Source organism: Mustela nivalis (assembly GCF_964662115.1).
Source record: "Mustela nivalis genome assembly, chromosome: 3".
Lineage (NCBI taxonomy): Eukaryota > Metazoa > Chordata > Mammalia > Carnivora > Mustelidae > Mustela > Mustela nivalis.
In genome coordinates, this window is record NC_139022.1 from 81,325,844 (window position 1) to 81,344,738 (window position 18,895).

Genomic DNA, 18,895 nt, shown 5'->3' on the forward strand with positions numbered 1-18,895 from the left:
CCCCCCAACAAAGGCTCTTTTTAAAACTACAATTTGACTTGCTCTGGGAAAATAGAAAGTGGGGATTCAACTGGCCAAACAATGGAATCTGGGTGAAATTTCTTCCCTTCCTATCACAGCCCCCTCCTGGTAAGTGTTGCAGTTCTGGCTGACCTTAGTACTCCTTGATCTTCGCGTTTAGTAACAGGAGATAGTGTTTGTGTGTGAAACGTCTATTTTACTAGGGTCTTACACAGTGTTCAAATTTCAAAGTAAAATAGTGAGGTGAAAGATTTTTGACACAGACCAAAACATATACAATTATTTCTGAAGCATTTCCTGGTTTATTTTCTTACAAGAGACCTATATTACTCTGAAGGTATGCTTTCCCTTGGGAGAAAGCACATACAATCAGTAAGCTTCACCCAGAAAGTGGTTTTTGTCCTTATAGAACTGCAGGGCAGAGGTCCTCCTAGCAAGTAGTAGTTGTTCTAGCTCCCTGCACCTGTGGAGACAGGGCCCCCTCTGAGAGACCAGGGCACTAATGAAGCCTCACTATTTACATCAAAATGGACTGATTGGGGCTCTGCCTCTGGGCTGTGGTAAAGGATGATGTTCAACTGTGGCTTGAAAGCCAACCAGCATTAGAACCAAGAAATTGAGGCTGCTATGCACATGGCCCAGGTTCTAAGAGTCCAGATTGTGTCCGTAGCAGAGTGGTTGCCCAGTTGGAACAGGTGCCCAGACAAGACTCATTGGTTGCATGGTGACAATAACAGATCACCCCCAGGGAGTGAGCCCTGTGACTTCCCAAAGAGAAGCTAGCATGTAAAAAACGAGCCAAGAAAAGGCCCTTCCTACATCCTCCTCTGCCTTTTGGGGTCCTGATGCCACTCTCCCTAATTACCTGCTGTGGTTGAGAAAGTTTGCCCATCAAGATTATCACTCTTTCCATCCAGACTGCTTCCTCTAGATCTTAAAAAATGCATTCCAAAACCAGATGATCCAGTAGAAAATGCAATATGGAATTTTACTCTAGAGTCCTAACAACTTTGAAAATATTTCTGCTTATTCAAGTGAATTTCTCCTCCAGAACTCTGAAATTAGGTGTGATAAGATAAGGATTATACAAACAGAACTGTGTTCAATAATTTAATTGGACTCATGCCCCAAAAAATGAACTTGCAGGAAATATTAAATATTACTCTTAAAGCAATTTGGACACAGTCACATGAAAATCAGGAAAAGAAAAAAAAATCTCCACACAATGCCAGGGTTTGGTTTTGTCTGGAAAAATTATGACAACACAATTAGAGGTAAACAATATTTTCTTCAGCTCCATCTCCAGTTTCCCCATCTTGTCTGGTCAGTGTCTGTAGATTTAGCTTTGCTTCTGCCATAAACGTCTGCAGCTGAGAGCCAGGTGGATTGGAGTCATGGGGGGTTGGGAACTCAGTCTGAGAGTTGTCCAAATCTGCAAAAGACAGACAACTCAGGTCAGGAGAATCAGCTTGAGGCCTGCAAAGCTGGGGAAGCTAGGACTCAGAGCTCTCTCAAAACCTAGGAAATACAGGGCCCCTACAGTCAGCCACAGACATAACCATTGAGTCCAATGAGAAGGGAACAAAATGTAATTAAATCAAAGGATTGAATCAATATATCATTAAGATGTGATTGGCTCTGTGTACAGATGTCTCCTATGGCTAAAAATAACCTTTACAAAATAATCCCAGTGAAGTGTCAAAAGGACTTATCACCATTTGTGGGCAGGTAAAACATTGCTACTGCTGAAAAGGGGGCCCACTGACTTTTAAAAACAGGTTCAAAGTCTTAGGAATAGAGTATCCACTGGAATAGAGTATACACTCTAGCTACGGGCAGTGAACTAAAGGCATCTGCACAGCACCTTAACTCAGAATATCTCAAAGTCAGGAATGACTTCAAGACTCATATGATAGAGCTGGGATTGTACTGATGTGGGCAAGGGGCAGGAAGAATAGAGTTGAAGTCTTCACCATTATGCAAATCTGTTGAGACTATACAAATCACTTAGCAAGAGTAGCCAGGTTCCTAGGGAAAACTGTTCCAATATCAACTATGACTGGCTACTGCTGCTGCTGCTGCTTCTTTTTTCTTACCTAGCAACAGCAGGGCATACTCTATTCTCCCTTTTTTCTGGCAATACCCTATAATATATGGCTTAAGGGACAATGAAAGAGTTTCCTATTTGAAGAAAAGAAATGTTCTTGCTGCAAACTATTTTCTTTTCCCTCCTTCTGTTGACCACCCTTCCTGAGGCTCAGCTCTATGGCAAAATTACGAACAACTGGCTTCAGTCAGAGCAAAAATCCAGGGGAGAAAGATGTATATGGCTAGAGTCCACCTGCTCCTTGGTCAGTCATTAATCAGAAGTCATTACAATCATTGCCACATTTTATCCAAGGACTCTATTATTTAGGTGAATACACATAACTGGTAGCATTCTAATGACCAAAAAAAAAAAAAAAAAATACTTGTAACTTCTGTATTTAGCTATTACAGAAGGCAGGGATCAAGGCCTGGCAGGAATGGGGACTAAAATGTCCCCTCACATGGCTCCATCTTCAGGCATGTGATGCCCTTTGCTACATCTTCTTTCATCACTTCTCCCAGTAAGAGGCAGGGCCACTGGGAGAAGGACAGCCAGAGCACAGAAAGCAAACACGAGTAACCTGGCGGAGCTGACTCGTGCCTCTGAAGCGGACCAGGGCCCCAGGGGGAGGAGAGGGCAGAAGGAGGTAAGGCTGTACCCCACAGTTCTGCCCACAGCTCCAAATGCCAGTGGGGCACAAAGAATAAAATTTATTCACCTTTGGGTGACTTGATTTTATTAACCCTGATTCCAAATCCTATACTTTAAGAGCTAGGAACTCACTAACTACTGAAAATATAACTACTTCACAAAGATGCCTCTAACTACACGCTTGTGCCCAGAAAATGAGCATTCTCTGCCTTTCTGGGCACAAGAACCATTCTGGGCCTTTTACTGTCCTCACTCTTTAAGCCTCAAAATGTTGTAACCCACATTTTACAGCTTGGGAAACTGAGGCCCAGGCTACTTCAGTTCTTTGCCCAACACAATGCAACTAAGATCTAATCTAGATTTGAACTCAGAGGTCACTGTCATTTGCTCAGCTAATCACAATTCTCACGATTGCCATTTCTCATGGTCATGAAAAGGGCTTGACCATCTTGGCTAAATTAAGAGACCTTGAATGTTTAATACTTTATCCTCCCTAAGTACTACATTTTGAAGTCACTTAGCAAAAACAAAATTAAGAAAGACATCCTAAGATCCTAAAAACAGGCACAACAATTATTATAAAATTTGCAAGTCTCCTGTATTTAATAGGGTAAATATGAACCACCACCCCCAGCAATGATTTCTCTCTGAGAGTAAGACAGATGAATCTAAAATGCCCTCTGTGCTATTTTATCATATTTGGAGACAAAGTATGCCTGTCTGTGGTCACAACAGACGTTCATGCTTTCAATTGCTTTCCCCAGCCATTGAATGAATAAAGCCATTTAACCTCTAACAACAAATATTCTGTTTCAGTACTTGTGTTTCGTATTACACAACCCAAAACACACACACTCACAGCTCAAAACTTCCATAGCAGAGGCTGGAAGATTGGAGCACAGTTCATGTAAGCCATTCCAGTGCTGCCTACTAGCCAACAGAAGGTCCAGCCAGGCTACAAAAAATACCACATGGAGAATGAACAACCATCCATTGAATGAGGTGGTTGAGAGGTGATTGGTGACAAATGCGGCCATGCCAGGCACAGTGGAAGCCCTTAATCCATGTACATTTCCTTCCTCTGGGGGTGTAAAAGATGTAGTAGAGAACCCAAAATAATAGTGAGTCTGGATCAGGCAAGTCATCTTAATGGTTTCAAGGGAAGGCATGCTCAAAAAGAGCCAAAGAACCGAGTGTATATCAGAATTCTCTCTTTTTTTTTAAAGATTTTTTAAGATTTTATTTATTTGACACAGAAAGAGAGCACAAACAGGGGGAGCAGCAGACAGAGGGAGAAGGAGAAACAGGTTCCCTGCTGAGCAGACAGTCCAATGTGGGTCTTGATCCCAGGACCCTGAGATCATGACCTGTGCTGAAGGCAGACAGTTAACGAACTGAGCCACCCAGACGCCCCCAGAATTCTTATCATCTCGAGTTAAGCTGTAGGTTCTAGTTCAGGAAGATACAACAAAGAATAAATGGGGTGTGTGTGTGTGTGGGGGGGTTAATCTCCTGTGCATAGGGGAGTACAGAGATTTAATGAAAACTTTTTCAGATAAGAATAAAAATACAGAAGAACATCTCTAGGTGAGAAACAGCTTTCTGGAACCTAAAGTGACAGACTCGTTTTGCTATCCCAGATGGATGAATGGTGGTTGTTGTGGCTGTTTATCACCTGAAGGGGAACTCAATTTTCTTCTCTGTGTTCTTCCTTAGTTTCCATCTTAACTATTTAGGCAAGGCCAGACAATCTTCTTTGAAATTAGAAACTGTTCCATGACTTCTGATTTTATTATTCCATTTCAACCCTGAAAGAACTCCAGCACAGCAACTGTATACTTCTCAAGGTCAGCCACCTTTTTCCACACTTTTTACTGCAGAGAATATGATCATTATAGGGAACCCTAAACTGAAAAAACATTTGTTAAAATAAAACCTCACTAAGAAGACAGAATTCTTGAAGAATAAAAATCATCCAATTTTGTGATCAAAATCCCTATGAATTGCTGAACATAAAGAATACCTCATTTTTTTAAAAATAAGCAAAGAAATAGTAACTTAACAGAAACATCACTTCGTCAGCCATAAAGCAAATGCTATTATAATGAAACAAAACTTCAAACTACAAGGAAACTTTCAATCTAGTGTCACAATACAAATTTCCCTCTTACTTGACCTAAATGATACAATTTGATCTTTGCCATTCTTCTGGAAACTAAACAGAAGGAACATTGCTACCCTTAAAATAAAGACAAATAAGCTGAAACACATAGAAAACCCCAAGACATGGCTAACCCAAGGGAAGAAATAAAGTCTTGGTGCAGAGCTTCCTACCTTTTTTTCATACCCTACAAACTCCATCCTTAAGAAGAAATTTTCTTAGATCCACTGTGGGGTCTAAGTCAGTCTGCTAATGAAGTTTTTAAAAATTCTAAGTCTCCACATTTTGACTGGTACTATTCCTTTTCTCCTGTGAGGTGAGGTTAAGAAGCACCCAGGCAATCAAGGGACATGCACAGCACCATGCAAGGAGAGACACAGGCCAGACTGTTGCCTGAATTTCCCTATTTTCAGCCCTCAGATGTAACCTGTTGATTGGCATTTGCATATATCATTTTCGCAATTTGCTCACCTGCTGTTGGAATTTTAGACTATCAAGGAAGAGAATCTGGGGTGTAGGATAACTTGCAAAAATAGAAATCAGCTCCTGAAAAGGTGACACTAGCAAGAAGCAAAACCAGCCTTCCTTCCATCGGCTCATCACCATTGTAATTATTCTGCACCAACTGGATAATTGGTTTAAGACCAGACTATAAACTTAAGGTGTACAGTGCAACTGTGTGCCATATTAAAAATGAATGAAGGGCCCCCTAAGCTGAGAGTTGAATGTACTCTGTAAACCACAAGGTAAAATATAACCTTGGGCAAGTCATTTCTCCTCTTTGGGCTTCCGTTCATGAAGGATTTAACTGAAATCATTCTGACCTCTTGAACTCGTCTACTGAGAATTTATAGATCAGTGTTTTGGCTTAGTGATTCACCAAGTAATAATCTCAGGGAGCAACAAATGAATGTATTTTTTAACTGCTTTATACTCAAGAAATGCAAATTTATTACCTTAAGTTGCATCTAAGAAATGTTTTTAAGGTAATTTCCAGACATATGCCCCACCCTTCTTCCTTCATTCATCATAACAACCTATCTGAGCCCACATAGAGTCCTCAAAGGACAGTATTGGAAAGCTACCTAATGAGAAGATAATGTTCACAGTCAAAACCTGCATGTGATCTTCCCTTCAAAGCTTCAAATTTATCATGATTTAAAGTGCCTTTCCATTCAGAAAATCCAGAAAAGGCAAATATTAATTACATTACATCTAAATGATAGACCCTTGTTGACTTGCCACAAACATTTTCTTCATGACAAGTTACTCTTAAGTTTGCTGTTCATTGAATTTTAAAGCACCAGCGTAACTTTCATTGTAAGTATCAACTGTGGAGGTCTAGACTTTAACTCAACAGTATGGCCAATGGCCAGGCACCAGCCCCAGTGCTACAAAAAGCACACTGAACCTGCTGTTGAGATCATAGATGATGACTTGCTTGGCCCTCTGTGTCTCATCCCATCCCATTCTCCCAAACAAAACTCACAAAATAGAGCTTCATATCTTCTGAGTCTTGGCTCTGTTCTTGTTTATTTTAATGAAGTGTTCTGACTTGTGCTTCTTATTAGTATAACCTTTGTGCCTGTTCCTAAAATCAAAATTCACACTTTCCTAGAATAACTCCACCTCAAAAAATTTTTGATTCATGTTCCAAGTCTGCAAAATAAGTTGTATTCCCTACTTAATGACTGATTCATGCTTATACTGTGAAACATTTAAAAAATAGTTTCCTGATGGCATTACTGGCAATCACTATTTTTTCTCAGGATCCTTAATGCAAAGCATTTTTCTTCTAATGGAAAACACTTACTGTACAGAGATTGAGGTATCTTCAGAGCAAAGAAAAATTGGTCTATGTCACTAATTTTGCCAGACTCCACTTTCCATAGTGAGCCACAAACGGGACGTGAGCCTCTGGCATGAAAACAAACCCTGAGTTGGTATCTGAAGTCAATGATCTCAATTATTGTCATGATTCCTTTACTACTCTTCATGTACCAATACTGCATCTGAACTCAAATAACAGTGCTCTGGGGGGACTGTGCATGTGTGGGGTGCAGGAAGAAATTTGTAACATATAAAACCAAACTGCTGTCTTTTAAATTGTGACTGTTACAGCTGGACTTTATTTTCTTATCAGTAATTAACATACTTGGAATCATCTGTGAGTTACATAGGTGGCACTGACAAGAAACAAAGCAACTGGAGCCATTGATACAATGAATATTAACACAAGACATGTTTCAATATACCAAGCCTGTTATCCGAACTTTGCCTTGCTCTCACTCTCCTTTCTCCCCAGAAGGTGGCAATGGTAAGGACTCCTCTGACTTTCACATTAGCAAGCCTCCCAGGAGGAATGGGGAAAGTGCTACTACCTCCCCGTCTTTAGGAGGCATTTCAAAGTGTTTCTCTAAATAAGATACTAATAGGTATTAATGATGAAAGAATCCAGTGGTCAGGTAAGTCTATGCAACTCTGGGTAAATCAAGTTTATTTAGAGTTTTCTTAGAATGTTAACAGGCTCTGAGAGGGGAAAAGAGGAAGTGGCATCCCCCAAACCCAAGGAGACTTCTCTCATGGGGTGCTTGGCAGTGCTGTGTTCCATGTGACTAACTTGGGAAATGGTACAGTAGAGAGAGATAAATATATTATAGCCCAAGAAAAAGACAATCAATGACCAAGATACCAGAATAAATCAGGGGCAGGAAGGTGAAAATAAGTGAGGTTTTCCAAATTTGGAAACTCTTAACCCTGTATATTGTGTCTGACGGTGGACCCGGGCAATAATCGTCAATGGCTGCTCAAGTTAACAGGAGAAAGGCAGATGGGGAACCTTATAATGAATGGATCAAGGTGACAATATCTGAACCCACAGATCAATTTAATATCATAAAGAGAAACATATGGTAAGCCTCATGATAGGATGCAAGAGGAAATGTACATTATGTACAGTATAGGAAATCTACTATACTATCTTTATGTGTCAGAAAAGCCTCTATCTAGTCAAATATCAAATACCTATTCCCAACTATGCAGTTTACAGGAAATACAGGGGCAGAAGAATAGGTTAAGTGACACTACAGAAAAGCTATCAGCAAAATTCAGAAGGTAGGACATTAAAAAAAATTTTTTTCTGGAAAAAATGTCTTCTCAACAAATAAAACAACTTAGTCTTTTCAAAAATTGTAAGACTTTTTTTTAAAAAGAGGCAGAGAAACTTTAGATTAAAAGAGATTTGAGGGGTACCTAGGTGGCTCAGAGGGTTAAAGCCTCTGCCTTCAGCTCAGGTCATGATCTCAGCATCCTGGGATCGAGCCCCGCATCGGGCTCTCTGCTCTGTGGGGAGCCTGCTTCTCCCTCTCCCTCTGCCTGTCTCTCTGCCTACTTGTGATCTCTGTCTGTCAAATAAATAAATAAAATCTTTAAAAAAAAAGAGAGAGAGATTTGAGGGATATACAACCAAATGCAGTGTGTGAAATTATTTGGATCCCAATTCAAACAAACCAAGGAGAAAAAACTGAGACAGGAGAAATTCAAGTACTGACACTATGATTTTGAGTCAAAACTGTTGGAATTTTTTAGGTGTAATTATGATATTGTGGTGATGTTTAAAAAAAAACACTCCTTGTCTTTTAAAGAAAGAGACTAAAGTATTTTAAGATGAAATCATAGGATGTCTTGGATCTCTCATGATAACATGAGACAGAGAAAAGAGCACTGATGAACCAAGATTGGCTTGACTGTTTATTGGTGATCATTAAAGCTGAGAATTCATTAGACAACTCGACTTTTGTGTACATTTGAAATGTCCCATGATACTTTTTTTTAAAAGAAGACTTTATTTATTTATTTGACAGAGAGAGAGAGAGAGTGAGAGGGGGAGCACAAGCAGGGGGAGTGGGAGAGGGAGAAGCAGGCTTCCTGTTGAGCATGGAGCCCAATGCAGGACTTGATCCCAGGCCCCTGGGATCATGACCTGAGCTGAAACAGACCCTCAACTGACTTGAGCCACCCAGGAGCTCCCCATGACACATTTTTAAAAGTCCATAGCTTTACATATACATGGACTATAAAATTATAAAACATTCTCTGTTATTCCAACAAGTGTAGCTTCTGTACATCTGATATAAATGGAACACTGTGGCAATAAATTAGAATCCTCCTCTGGATGTGGAGTGTGTTTTGATCAATTTTAATGCAACTGTATGACAAGTTATTGGCAAGTATGTGTATTTAGGTTTACAACTATTTAGAAAGATATACAATTTATATGAATCTATTCCATAAAATAGATGAGGTTCATTTGAGTTTATAGCTACTCATAAAAAGTGATACAGATTCAAGCATGGTCCTTTGCTTTTGCCTAGAAAATCTTACACTTCCTAAGTGAACTATAATTCAGAATAGATCTTTTATACCCTGGATGTATTTGTGGATGGCAACAAATTGACCAGTTTCTCTTGGAATTTAGATTTCTATTCTTTAGCCTTTGAGTTTACCTAAAACTAAAAAGTACATTTAAGAAATAGAAAGTAGGGGCGCCTGGGTGGCTCAGTGGGTTAAAGCCTCTGCCTTTGGCTCAGGTCATGATCCCAGGGTTCTGGGATAGAGCCCTGCATTGGCTTTCTGCTCAGCAGAGAGCCTGCTTCCTCTTCTCTCTCTGCCTGCCTCTCTGCCTACCTGTGATCTCTGTCTGTCAAATAAGTAAATAAAATCTTTAAAAAAAATTTAAAAAAAGAAATAGAAAGCAAATGCATCTAGGATATTAATATCAAAGTATTATATATATATAATGCACTATATATATAATATATATATATATTATATATACTTATATATTGTCAAAGGAATTAGTTAATATATGATTCAAAAATTTTATCTACTTAGAGTCCTGAGAATCATCACTTTGGAATTCTTATGTGTAGAAAGTAGTTTAAAATTTCATTTAGTCTAGGGTGCCTGGGTGGCTCAGTTGGTTAAGCCTCTGCCTTCAGCTCAGGTCATGATCCCAGGGTCCTGGGATGGAGTCCCATATCAGGCTCTTTGCTCAGCAGGGAGTGTTCTTCTCCCTCTCCTTCTGCCTCTCCCACCTGCTCATACTCTCTTTCTCTCAAATAAATAAAATCTTTTTAAAAAAAAATTTCATTTAGTCTAATCCTTGTCTTCTGAGCAGAATCAAACCAAGTGTTTAGTCAAGGTAGAAGTGCATTATAGGGCTCCTCTTTTTCTGCCAACAATATTATTTGACCTTGAGCCAAAAACATTCAATTGTTATACCAATCCACAATGGTAGGTATATTGTGGAATAGGAGAGGGAGAGCCTAATACAAATAAAGACACAACTCTAAGCTGAAAACAGAACTCTAGAATACGGGACGGGGTGGGGGGCAGTGCACCTGGGTGACAGTTAAGCACCCAACTCTTGTTTTCAGCTCAGGTCACGATCTCAAGGTTGTGAGATTGAGCCTTGTGTCGGGCTCCATGCTCAGAACAGAGTCTGCCTCACATTCTCTCTCCCTCTTCCCCTCCCACTCATTCTCTCTCTCTAAAATAAATAAATCTTAAGGGGGGGGGGGGAACCCTCATGTACCCAGAAGGCTGAAGAAAACTTCCAAAAACCATACTTATCTTCATAAAACTATTGAAAAGACATTCAACTACAAAACAAAAACACAACTCCATAAACTAACAACTATAAGAGAACAAATTTCTTGAAATTAAGAATATGCTGGCTGATTAAGAAAAAAAAAAAATCAAGAGCACCTGGGTGGCTCAGTCGGTTGAGCCTCCAACTCTTGGTTTCAACTGGGGTCATGAGCTCAGGGTAATGGCATCAGGCCCCACATTATGCTCTGTTTGAAGTCTCTCCCTCTGTCCCTCTCCCTATTCACTCTCACACTCTCTAATAAATCCTTTAAAAAAAAAAATAATGGACTAGTAGGAGGTTAAGGACAAGAAAATCTCCCAGAAAGTAGAACAAAAACACGAAAAACTGGAAATAGAAAAAGCAAAAAATCAGAGGACCCAAGAGGTTCCACTTATAACCAGAAATAGTTCTAATAAGATAATAATGAACGGAAGCAGATTTTAAGGAAAGTTTTCCAGAACTGAAGGAAATATCTCTAGATTGCAAGATCCTAATGAAAAACCAGTAAAAGTGGCTTTAACAAAAGACCATACTAAGACATATAATACAATTCATCCAAGAAGGGATAAAAAGAGAATTCTAAAGGTTTCCAAAATTAAGAACAGGTCACATAAGATTAGAAATAAGACTTCTCAATCACAACAACCCAGAGAAGTAGAAGAATCCTTCAAAACTCTGAAAGAGAATAATTTTCCACCTAGAATTCTAAGCTTAGATATCTTACAAAACCCAAGAACAAAAGTAACAACAAAAAAAAAAGGGATAAAAAAGACCTTTCAAACTAGTTAATTGGGGAAAATGTGCTTTCAGGACAACTTCTTTTGGAAAGTTTGGAGGTCAGCTCCAGCAATTAAAGGAATAGGTCATAAAAGATAAAAAATGTGACTGAGAACATAGATCCATCACAGGAGGGATATGAACGGTGCTCCAGGTAACACCTGCATAGCAGTCCTGGACCAACAAGGACATATTGCAACAGGCAGACAGAGGATCCTAGAAGGGAAATTTCAAGGAAATTTGAAATAAAGCTTATAGATACTGGATGTGTTGAGTATGTATGTATAAACTAATATTGGTCAGTTACAGAGAGGTGTCAGAAATTTGGAGGAAGACATAGTGGAAGGAAGGAAAAAATAAGCGGATGAAAAAGCCAGATGGTTAAAGACTCAAAAAGATAGAACAGAATACTCAAAACCAACATTATTTTAAGTAGCTTCTACACTAGGTTGATTTTTCTCCATCTCCAGCTCAGTTCTCACAAATGTCCTCTTCCAATCTTAACGTATCCATATATAACTGTAAATATGATTTCTCAGAAAACTGTTTCTCAACGTACAAAACATACTGAACCCATTTGAAAAGAATAAATGTGCCTTATGTGCATAAATAAGACTAAACACTTGAAATTCCAAAATCTGCTGTGAGGAAAAACACCTTTATAGTCAATTCACCAAAGAGGAAACCCAAAAAGCAAATAAATACAAAAAGATAGTAAGGGGCGGCTGCATGGCTCAGTGGATTAAACCTCTGTCTTAGGCTCAGGTCACAATCACAGGGTGCTGGGATCGAGCCCCGCATGAGGCTCTCTACCAGCAGGGAGCCTGCTTCCCCTCTCTCTCTCTGCCTGGCTCTCTGCCTACTTGTGATCTCTCTCTCTCTGTCAAATAAATAAACAAAATCTTAAAAAAGAAAAAGATGGTAAATCTCACTAGTAATTAGGTAAATCTCACTAGTAATTAGGGAAAATTGAAAAAATGTGAGTTACCATTTCATACCCATGATATTGGCAAAATTTAAAAGCCTAACAATATGAATGTTGGGGAAGTTCTGGAAACCTGAAACTCACATATATTGCTGAGAATTATATAACTTTAGAGAGAAAACAGTGATACCCAGCAAAACCAAAGATATCCTAACCACTTTTAGGTGTTACCATGTAAATAAACTCTCATTGATTTGACAAAGAGAATGGATAAAAGGATGTTTACTGAGAGTCATTTGCAAGAGGAAAAAATTGAAACATCCTAACTGTTTATTAGTAGGGTAATGAACACACTGGTGTTTATTCCTGTAAGGGAATAGCATACAGCAGTTAAAATTAACTACCTGAGCTACATATATGAATATGCACATTTAGTGAAAAAAAAAAAAAAGGTTGCAAAAAGGCATACACATTATGTATTTATATAGAAAAATAAAAACAAAATTAGAAGTTATTTATGCACACATGTATGTAGTAATAGCGTAAGAACATACTAAATCAAGAATATGCACCAATTATATGATATTGGTTAGCTCTAAATAGGAAAAAAAGGAAAACTAAGAAGCAACATTGTATCTAACATTCTAAAAAACAGGTGAAGATATCTGAAACAAAGATGGCAACAGGTTAACATTGGCTAAATGCATTTTTTCTATAAGTCTGAAATTTTTTAATAATTAAAACTTTTAATAAAAATACATTAAAATACACAGCAACTAATTATAATATGTAGTTTTAATTTGGATTCTGAGTCAAAAAAAAGAAACTAGGAAAAGTATACACACACACACACACACACACACACACGAGAGAGAGAAACAATTAGGGATTTAAATAGTGACCATATGTTGATACTATGGAAGTTTTGTTCATTTTCCCCTTGATGTGATAATAGTTTTAAAAGGGAGGCTTGTCTTTTACGGATATATACTGAAATATTATGGATCAATAAACGTTGACCCATGATTTTTAGATACTGCTTCCAAATAATACTGGGTGTGCTGGGAGTTCAGCTGCTGGATGAAACACGACTGGCCATATATTCTTAAGTTTTTCAAGTCGGGTAACAGTCACTGTGTGGTTGTCATACTCCTGTTTAATTATGTACATGTTTGAAATTGTCTACAATACATTCAAACAGACAAAAAATGTCAAGCTCAATGTTTAAATCAAAATTAAGATATGCAAATTCCAGAGTCCCTATTAAGAAATAGGAACAACTGTTTAAGAGTGCACTGAATTAAATGACATGTAGGTCTCCAGCTCAGGGACACAGCACTATTTTCACGGCTCTGAAGTCCTCTAAAAGATATAAAGACCATGGATTCCTACGTACCCCATGCCAATTAGACTGACTTTCTGGAAACTGTCTGCTTCATGACCCTACCCACACTGAAAGAGTTATGCCTCTCATTTTGCTGAGAGAAGTGAATTCATTTTTCTGCCAGGTGAATAATGCAGGAACTAGACTTAGGAATTTTAATGCTGCATTTACTTCTTCCTGACTCCGTTGAGGGAAAGCATCTGTTAAAATTCTTGAGCATACAAGATCCAGTGTTTCTTATTAAAACAGAAGAAGACAAGCAATTAAATACATCCAAGCTAACTAGTTTTAACTACTTCTTAATATTATTACTGGACTTCAAAAAACACTGGTATCCAATTCTTTAAAGGTCTAAAAATGAGGTGGGTTTGTTTTTTTTTTAACAACTACAGAATTATGCAATGTCAAACAACTTACATGCCTTTTCTGTTCTGAGAAATTGGTATTTACAGGTTTCATAAAAACATAAAATTTTTTCCTTTTAGAAATGAGAAACATTATTTTTGTAATTTTATTTGTTTAAAATAACTTTTGCCAACAAACCAACCTCCGAAATATATTTTCCAACTGCAACTTTGAGTTCATGCCATTCAAAAAAGATAATTTTAAAACATATTGAATATATATAGAAAAAATATAGAAAGAGTAATATATATAGAAAAATATAATATAGAGAAATACATAGAGATAAAAATAATATATAGAAAAAATGTTTTGTTCAATACAGCTTTTCACACCCTTGGCATTCTTTTCACATTTGTTTGTTACCAGGGTAAAGATAACTATATTACATTACTAGAAATTAAACTTAAATATTTTTAGAAATTATACAGTGAGAAAAGAAGGCAGTTTGCAGAACAGAGACAAAATAAGGATTTTACCAAAACAGCAATCAAAAAAAAAAAAAAAACATATGTGTCAGAGGATTAACTGCTCTATTCATTGGAGCCATCTTCCTCCAAAGAAAATTAGTTTTTAATTGTCTTAGGAATACTAATGTCATATGAAGCTACTCTACCTGTTAATATTTGTGCTTGCTGGAGCCTAAAGAAAGCTAATTTCCCTAAGTGTGCATTATATCCTCCTCCTCTGGATAGAACTCTCTCTTTTCTAAACAACTCTTTGAAAGAAGGAGCCAAAGCATTACCATACAAGTTCTCGTTAGTGGAATCAGCCACCAAGAGCAAGGATCATGAAGAGTAGCCTCAGCTACTCCCTTAGTGACCAGCAGCCCTCATTCCTTGCAGACAACCAGGGCCACTAAGCACACCATCCTGACAAAGCCTGTTAGCACATAGTTGGAAGATACAGACACAGAGAACTATAATAAAGGCAAGACATCCTGCTCAGTGGCTGATGAATACAGCCCACAGCTGAGCACTACTTCCCAGACCCACCAGAGAGTGAGCTTCCAGGCTTGGTGGCCAGGACAACTTTGGAGAGGACACAACGTCTTCACCGAACCCTGAAGTCTGACCAGGATGTCAACAGAGAGCAATGGCCTCGCATGGAGGTATTCCAGGTAGAATTTGCAACACTTGCAAAGGGGAGAAAATGCTATCAAAAAGGACAGTTGTCAAGTTTGGCTGAACTCTGAATCTATGCCGGTGAATCCAGGCAGGGGGAGGAGCTTGAAAGAGTAGGCCCTACAGAGGGCCTTGCCTGGAAGTGTCAGTTCTTACTTGAGGAGTGAGCGTGGCAGCTACAGTGATCCGGACCTTTGTATGGTTGCCCATCAGTCTCCACACTTGGCTTTACCTGCACATACTGGGCCCCTGCAATGACACTGTATTCCCCTGGGTGTGCCTACCTGGACTGAAACCACATTTAAGTCAATCAAGTTTCCATTCCTCTGATAGACATTCATTGTTTGTCAATTAGTAGAGAGGGTGTTGGAATGAAAACTGGTTTGAGGGGCACCTGAGTGGCTCAGTCAGTTCAGCGTCTGCCTTCGGCTCATGTCATGATCTCAAGCTCCTGGGATTGAACCCTGCACTGGGCTTCCTACTCAGCAGGGAGTCTACTTCTCTTTTTCCCTCTACCTCTACCCCTCCCCACTGCTTGTGCTCTCTCTCTTAAATAAATAAATAAAATCTTAAAAAAAAAAAAAAAAAAGAAAGAATGAAAACTGGTTTGAACTTCCTATCCATTTGTTCTTCACTCAGCAAGTACTCAGTGCTTAGTGGGTTCTCTGCAATGGGCTGGCCATGAGGGAAACCAAGGTGACCAAGACCTTGACTCAGCACCCAGGAAGCCTACAGTATGTATAATCGCCATGAAAACTTTCACTTTCTTAGAAGTTAAACAGGTATCTCTTCTAGAAACAATTCTACTCCTAGGTATTTATACAACTGGAATGAGAACATAATTCCCAAAAAGAAACTTTGTAGAGGAATGTTCACAGCAGCTTTATTCACAGTAGCCAAAAATGAGAAATAAGCCAGGCGTCCATCCACAGAAGACTAGGGAACTGTGGTAAATTCATCAATGCAAGATGAGTTGGTAGTAAAGGGGGACCAACTACAGATTCAAGCAATCCCATGGGGGTGTCTCAGAAACCTGTGAGTGAAAAAAGCCAAACACAAGTAAGGTTCATAGTGTCTGATTCCATTCCATTCTAGAATAAGCAAATTAATCTATGATGTGGAAAGTGGAGGAGTAATTGCTTCTGGGGGGTAGGGGTTGATTGGAAAGGAGTAGAAGGAAGCTTTCTGGAGTTACAGAAATATTCTGTGCCTTGATATTCTTTTCACCAAGTAGACTGAAGGGAGTTAACATGTGACCATTTCACTGTATTATGAATTATAACTCAAACAAAACTTCCTAGAGTCTAAACATTGTAGAAAGGAACAAAAGGGTGTATTGGACACATAGGATTACACAAGAGAGATCCCTAACCCAGACAAAGGGCATCTGGAAAGGCATCTAGAAGTAAGTGACCCTGGAGCTCAGGCTTGAAAGATGAGTCAGAGTTAACCAGGATGCCATTTACAATGACGTGGATGAAACTAGAGGGTATTAGGCTGAGCGAAATAAGTCAATCAGAGAAAGACAACTATCATATGATCTCCCTGATATGTGGAATTTGAGAAACCAAGGCAGAAGATCATAGGGGAAGGGAGAGAAAAATTGAAACAAGATGAAACCAGAGAGGGAAACAAATCACAAGGACTCAATCTCAGGAAACAAACTGAGGGTTGCTGGGGGAGCAGGGGACAAGGATAGCATAGCTGGGTTATGGACATTGGGGAGGGTATGCGCTATGGTGAGTCTTGTAAATTGTGTAAGAATGATGAGTCACAGACCTGTACCCCTGGGGCAAATAATACATTATATGTTAATAACAAAAAAAGAGGGGAAAAAAGTGTAAGTGGATAATAAACATATGAACACCACCAACAAAAAGGAGTTAACCAGGATGGAAGGAAAGGGAAGGAAAGAAGATATTCCTAACAAAGGAAGTAGATGTACAAAAGGGGTAGGGGTGGGTGCCAGGGTGTCACAGGGAAAACTTCCAACAGCTGGACCACACCTGGCCTCCAGAACCAAACACAAAACCTCCTGTGCTTCGTCAGGGAGGACTCCCCCTCAGCACATGGCACCTTTGAAAAGACCCAAGGAAGTGAACCCAGAACATCTCTAAGAAGACTGGACACACAAATCCTTATCCACAGGTCCAAACGCTGACCTGGGGGCTAAACAAAGCTCTATCTTAAATTCACATTGGATTTGGTTTTCAAAAGACAACCCAGCTGGTTAATCGTGTTGGGATCTGTCATGTGGATTTCAACCGTTCAGAAGGGAGAAAAAAATGTGTTTGAAGGGTGTGCCACAGGCAATGAATGTATTTCAACATCCACTTATATCACGTGTTTGCTCCACTGTATTTAAAGGAACAGTAGCCCCACAAGACGCCGAGCTGGACAGGAGGAGGATACTGTGGTTAAATACAAAAATTTGGGAAGGGTCACTTTCAGATACACATGAGCACAACTCAAGCTGTGAAAAAGCTGGGTAACTGCAAACCCAGCATTTCCCAATATTGTTGTTGTGAGACCTGTCCATCATGGAACACCTAGTGGCAGCCGGTATAGTTGTGGAACATGTTCTGAGACGGGCCTTATTAGGTATAGCCCAAATGAAGTGCAAGACTTTCGGGCCACTGGAGCCAGCGCCCAGAAGCGGTCCAGCGGCTCAAGTCTTCAAATGCACTTCCTCGTGATTTATAGCTTTCTTAACACCAGGTCTAGTAACAAGTGATGATTATGTCTATGGAGTATCTCCAAAGTTCCAACTATTTTAGTCTTTGTCTTATGTAATCATCTTACCACCTCCAAAGCGGATACTATCAGAAGTCCGATTTTATATGCAAGGAAGCAAATGCACCAAGTCATCTGAAATACGTGCTTAAAATTTCATAGGTAATAAATGAGAGAGCTGGAATATGAAATGAGGCATAATTTCCAACCGTTCTATCTTAAGCACCGTGCCAGCCAGCCATCTCCACTGTACAAGATTAACCCATCCTCTGTGCCTTCATCCGTTCATGTAGTCATACATTCAAATTCCTCACTTAACAATGAAGTGCTGATGAAGTCATGTCAAGGTCATTACACTGGAAAATATATTTTAGTCTATTTTGGTTGAAACTTGGTTTTGGAGATGAGAGAAGGTGGATTCTTTATCTTCTCACTTTTGAGTATCAGGAGAATACCCTGTCACCTACTTTTATCCTAGGAATGTATCTGGTATTGGCCATTCTGGCCAAAAATGGTATTGCCAAGCAGGTTTCAACCCTAGTAGCTTTTCTGCGTCAGGTTTGATTCAGTCATTGAATCAAGCCCTTCATGAAACACATTTTCTGGAATTTTCCTGAACCATAGCTTCTCAAAGCTGGCTGATGGACTCTATATCTAAAAATAAACAAACAAACAAACAAAAAAAAAACCCATACACATACACCAACCCTGAAATAATCGTCTCTAAAAATACTAAAAATCCTTACCAACAGCCATCACTAGAAGTATTAATAAAGTTGTAGAAGTTCTTTAAGTTTAAGAAAACAAGTATTTTACCTTGATTTATAAAAATAAGATTTAATTGTGTCCCTGGGTAGGTGTGGGTAGGTGTGAATCTATCTTAACTAGTAGGTAAGAGTTTGAATTTGACAAATGTATCTGCAACACCTACATATCACTATAACTGTATCTCTTATCTGACAATTATCAAATATT

The 18,895-nt window shown here is 39.0% G+C and overlaps 1 protein-coding gene across 8 annotated transcripts in view; it reads right to left on the reverse strand.

Moving 5' to 3' along the window:
* Positions 1-1,118: 1,118 nt before the first annotated feature.
* ARHGEF28 (Rho guanine nucleotide exchange factor 28) overlaps positions 1,119-18,895 on the reverse strand; it is a 317,255-nt gene continuing 299,478 nt past the window's right edge. For 7 of the 8 annotated variants that reach the window (XM_082724969.1, XM_082724974.1, XM_082724971.1 and 4 more), the window contains one exon: positions 1,119-1,453. In XM_082724969.1, the coding sequence (XP_082581095.1) occupies positions 1,290-1,453 (164 nt within the window). In that variant the 3' untranslated portion in view covers positions 1,119-1,289. The remainder of the gene's footprint in view (positions 1,454-18,895) is intronic. The other variant, XR_014310177.1, reaches the window with a different exon arrangement.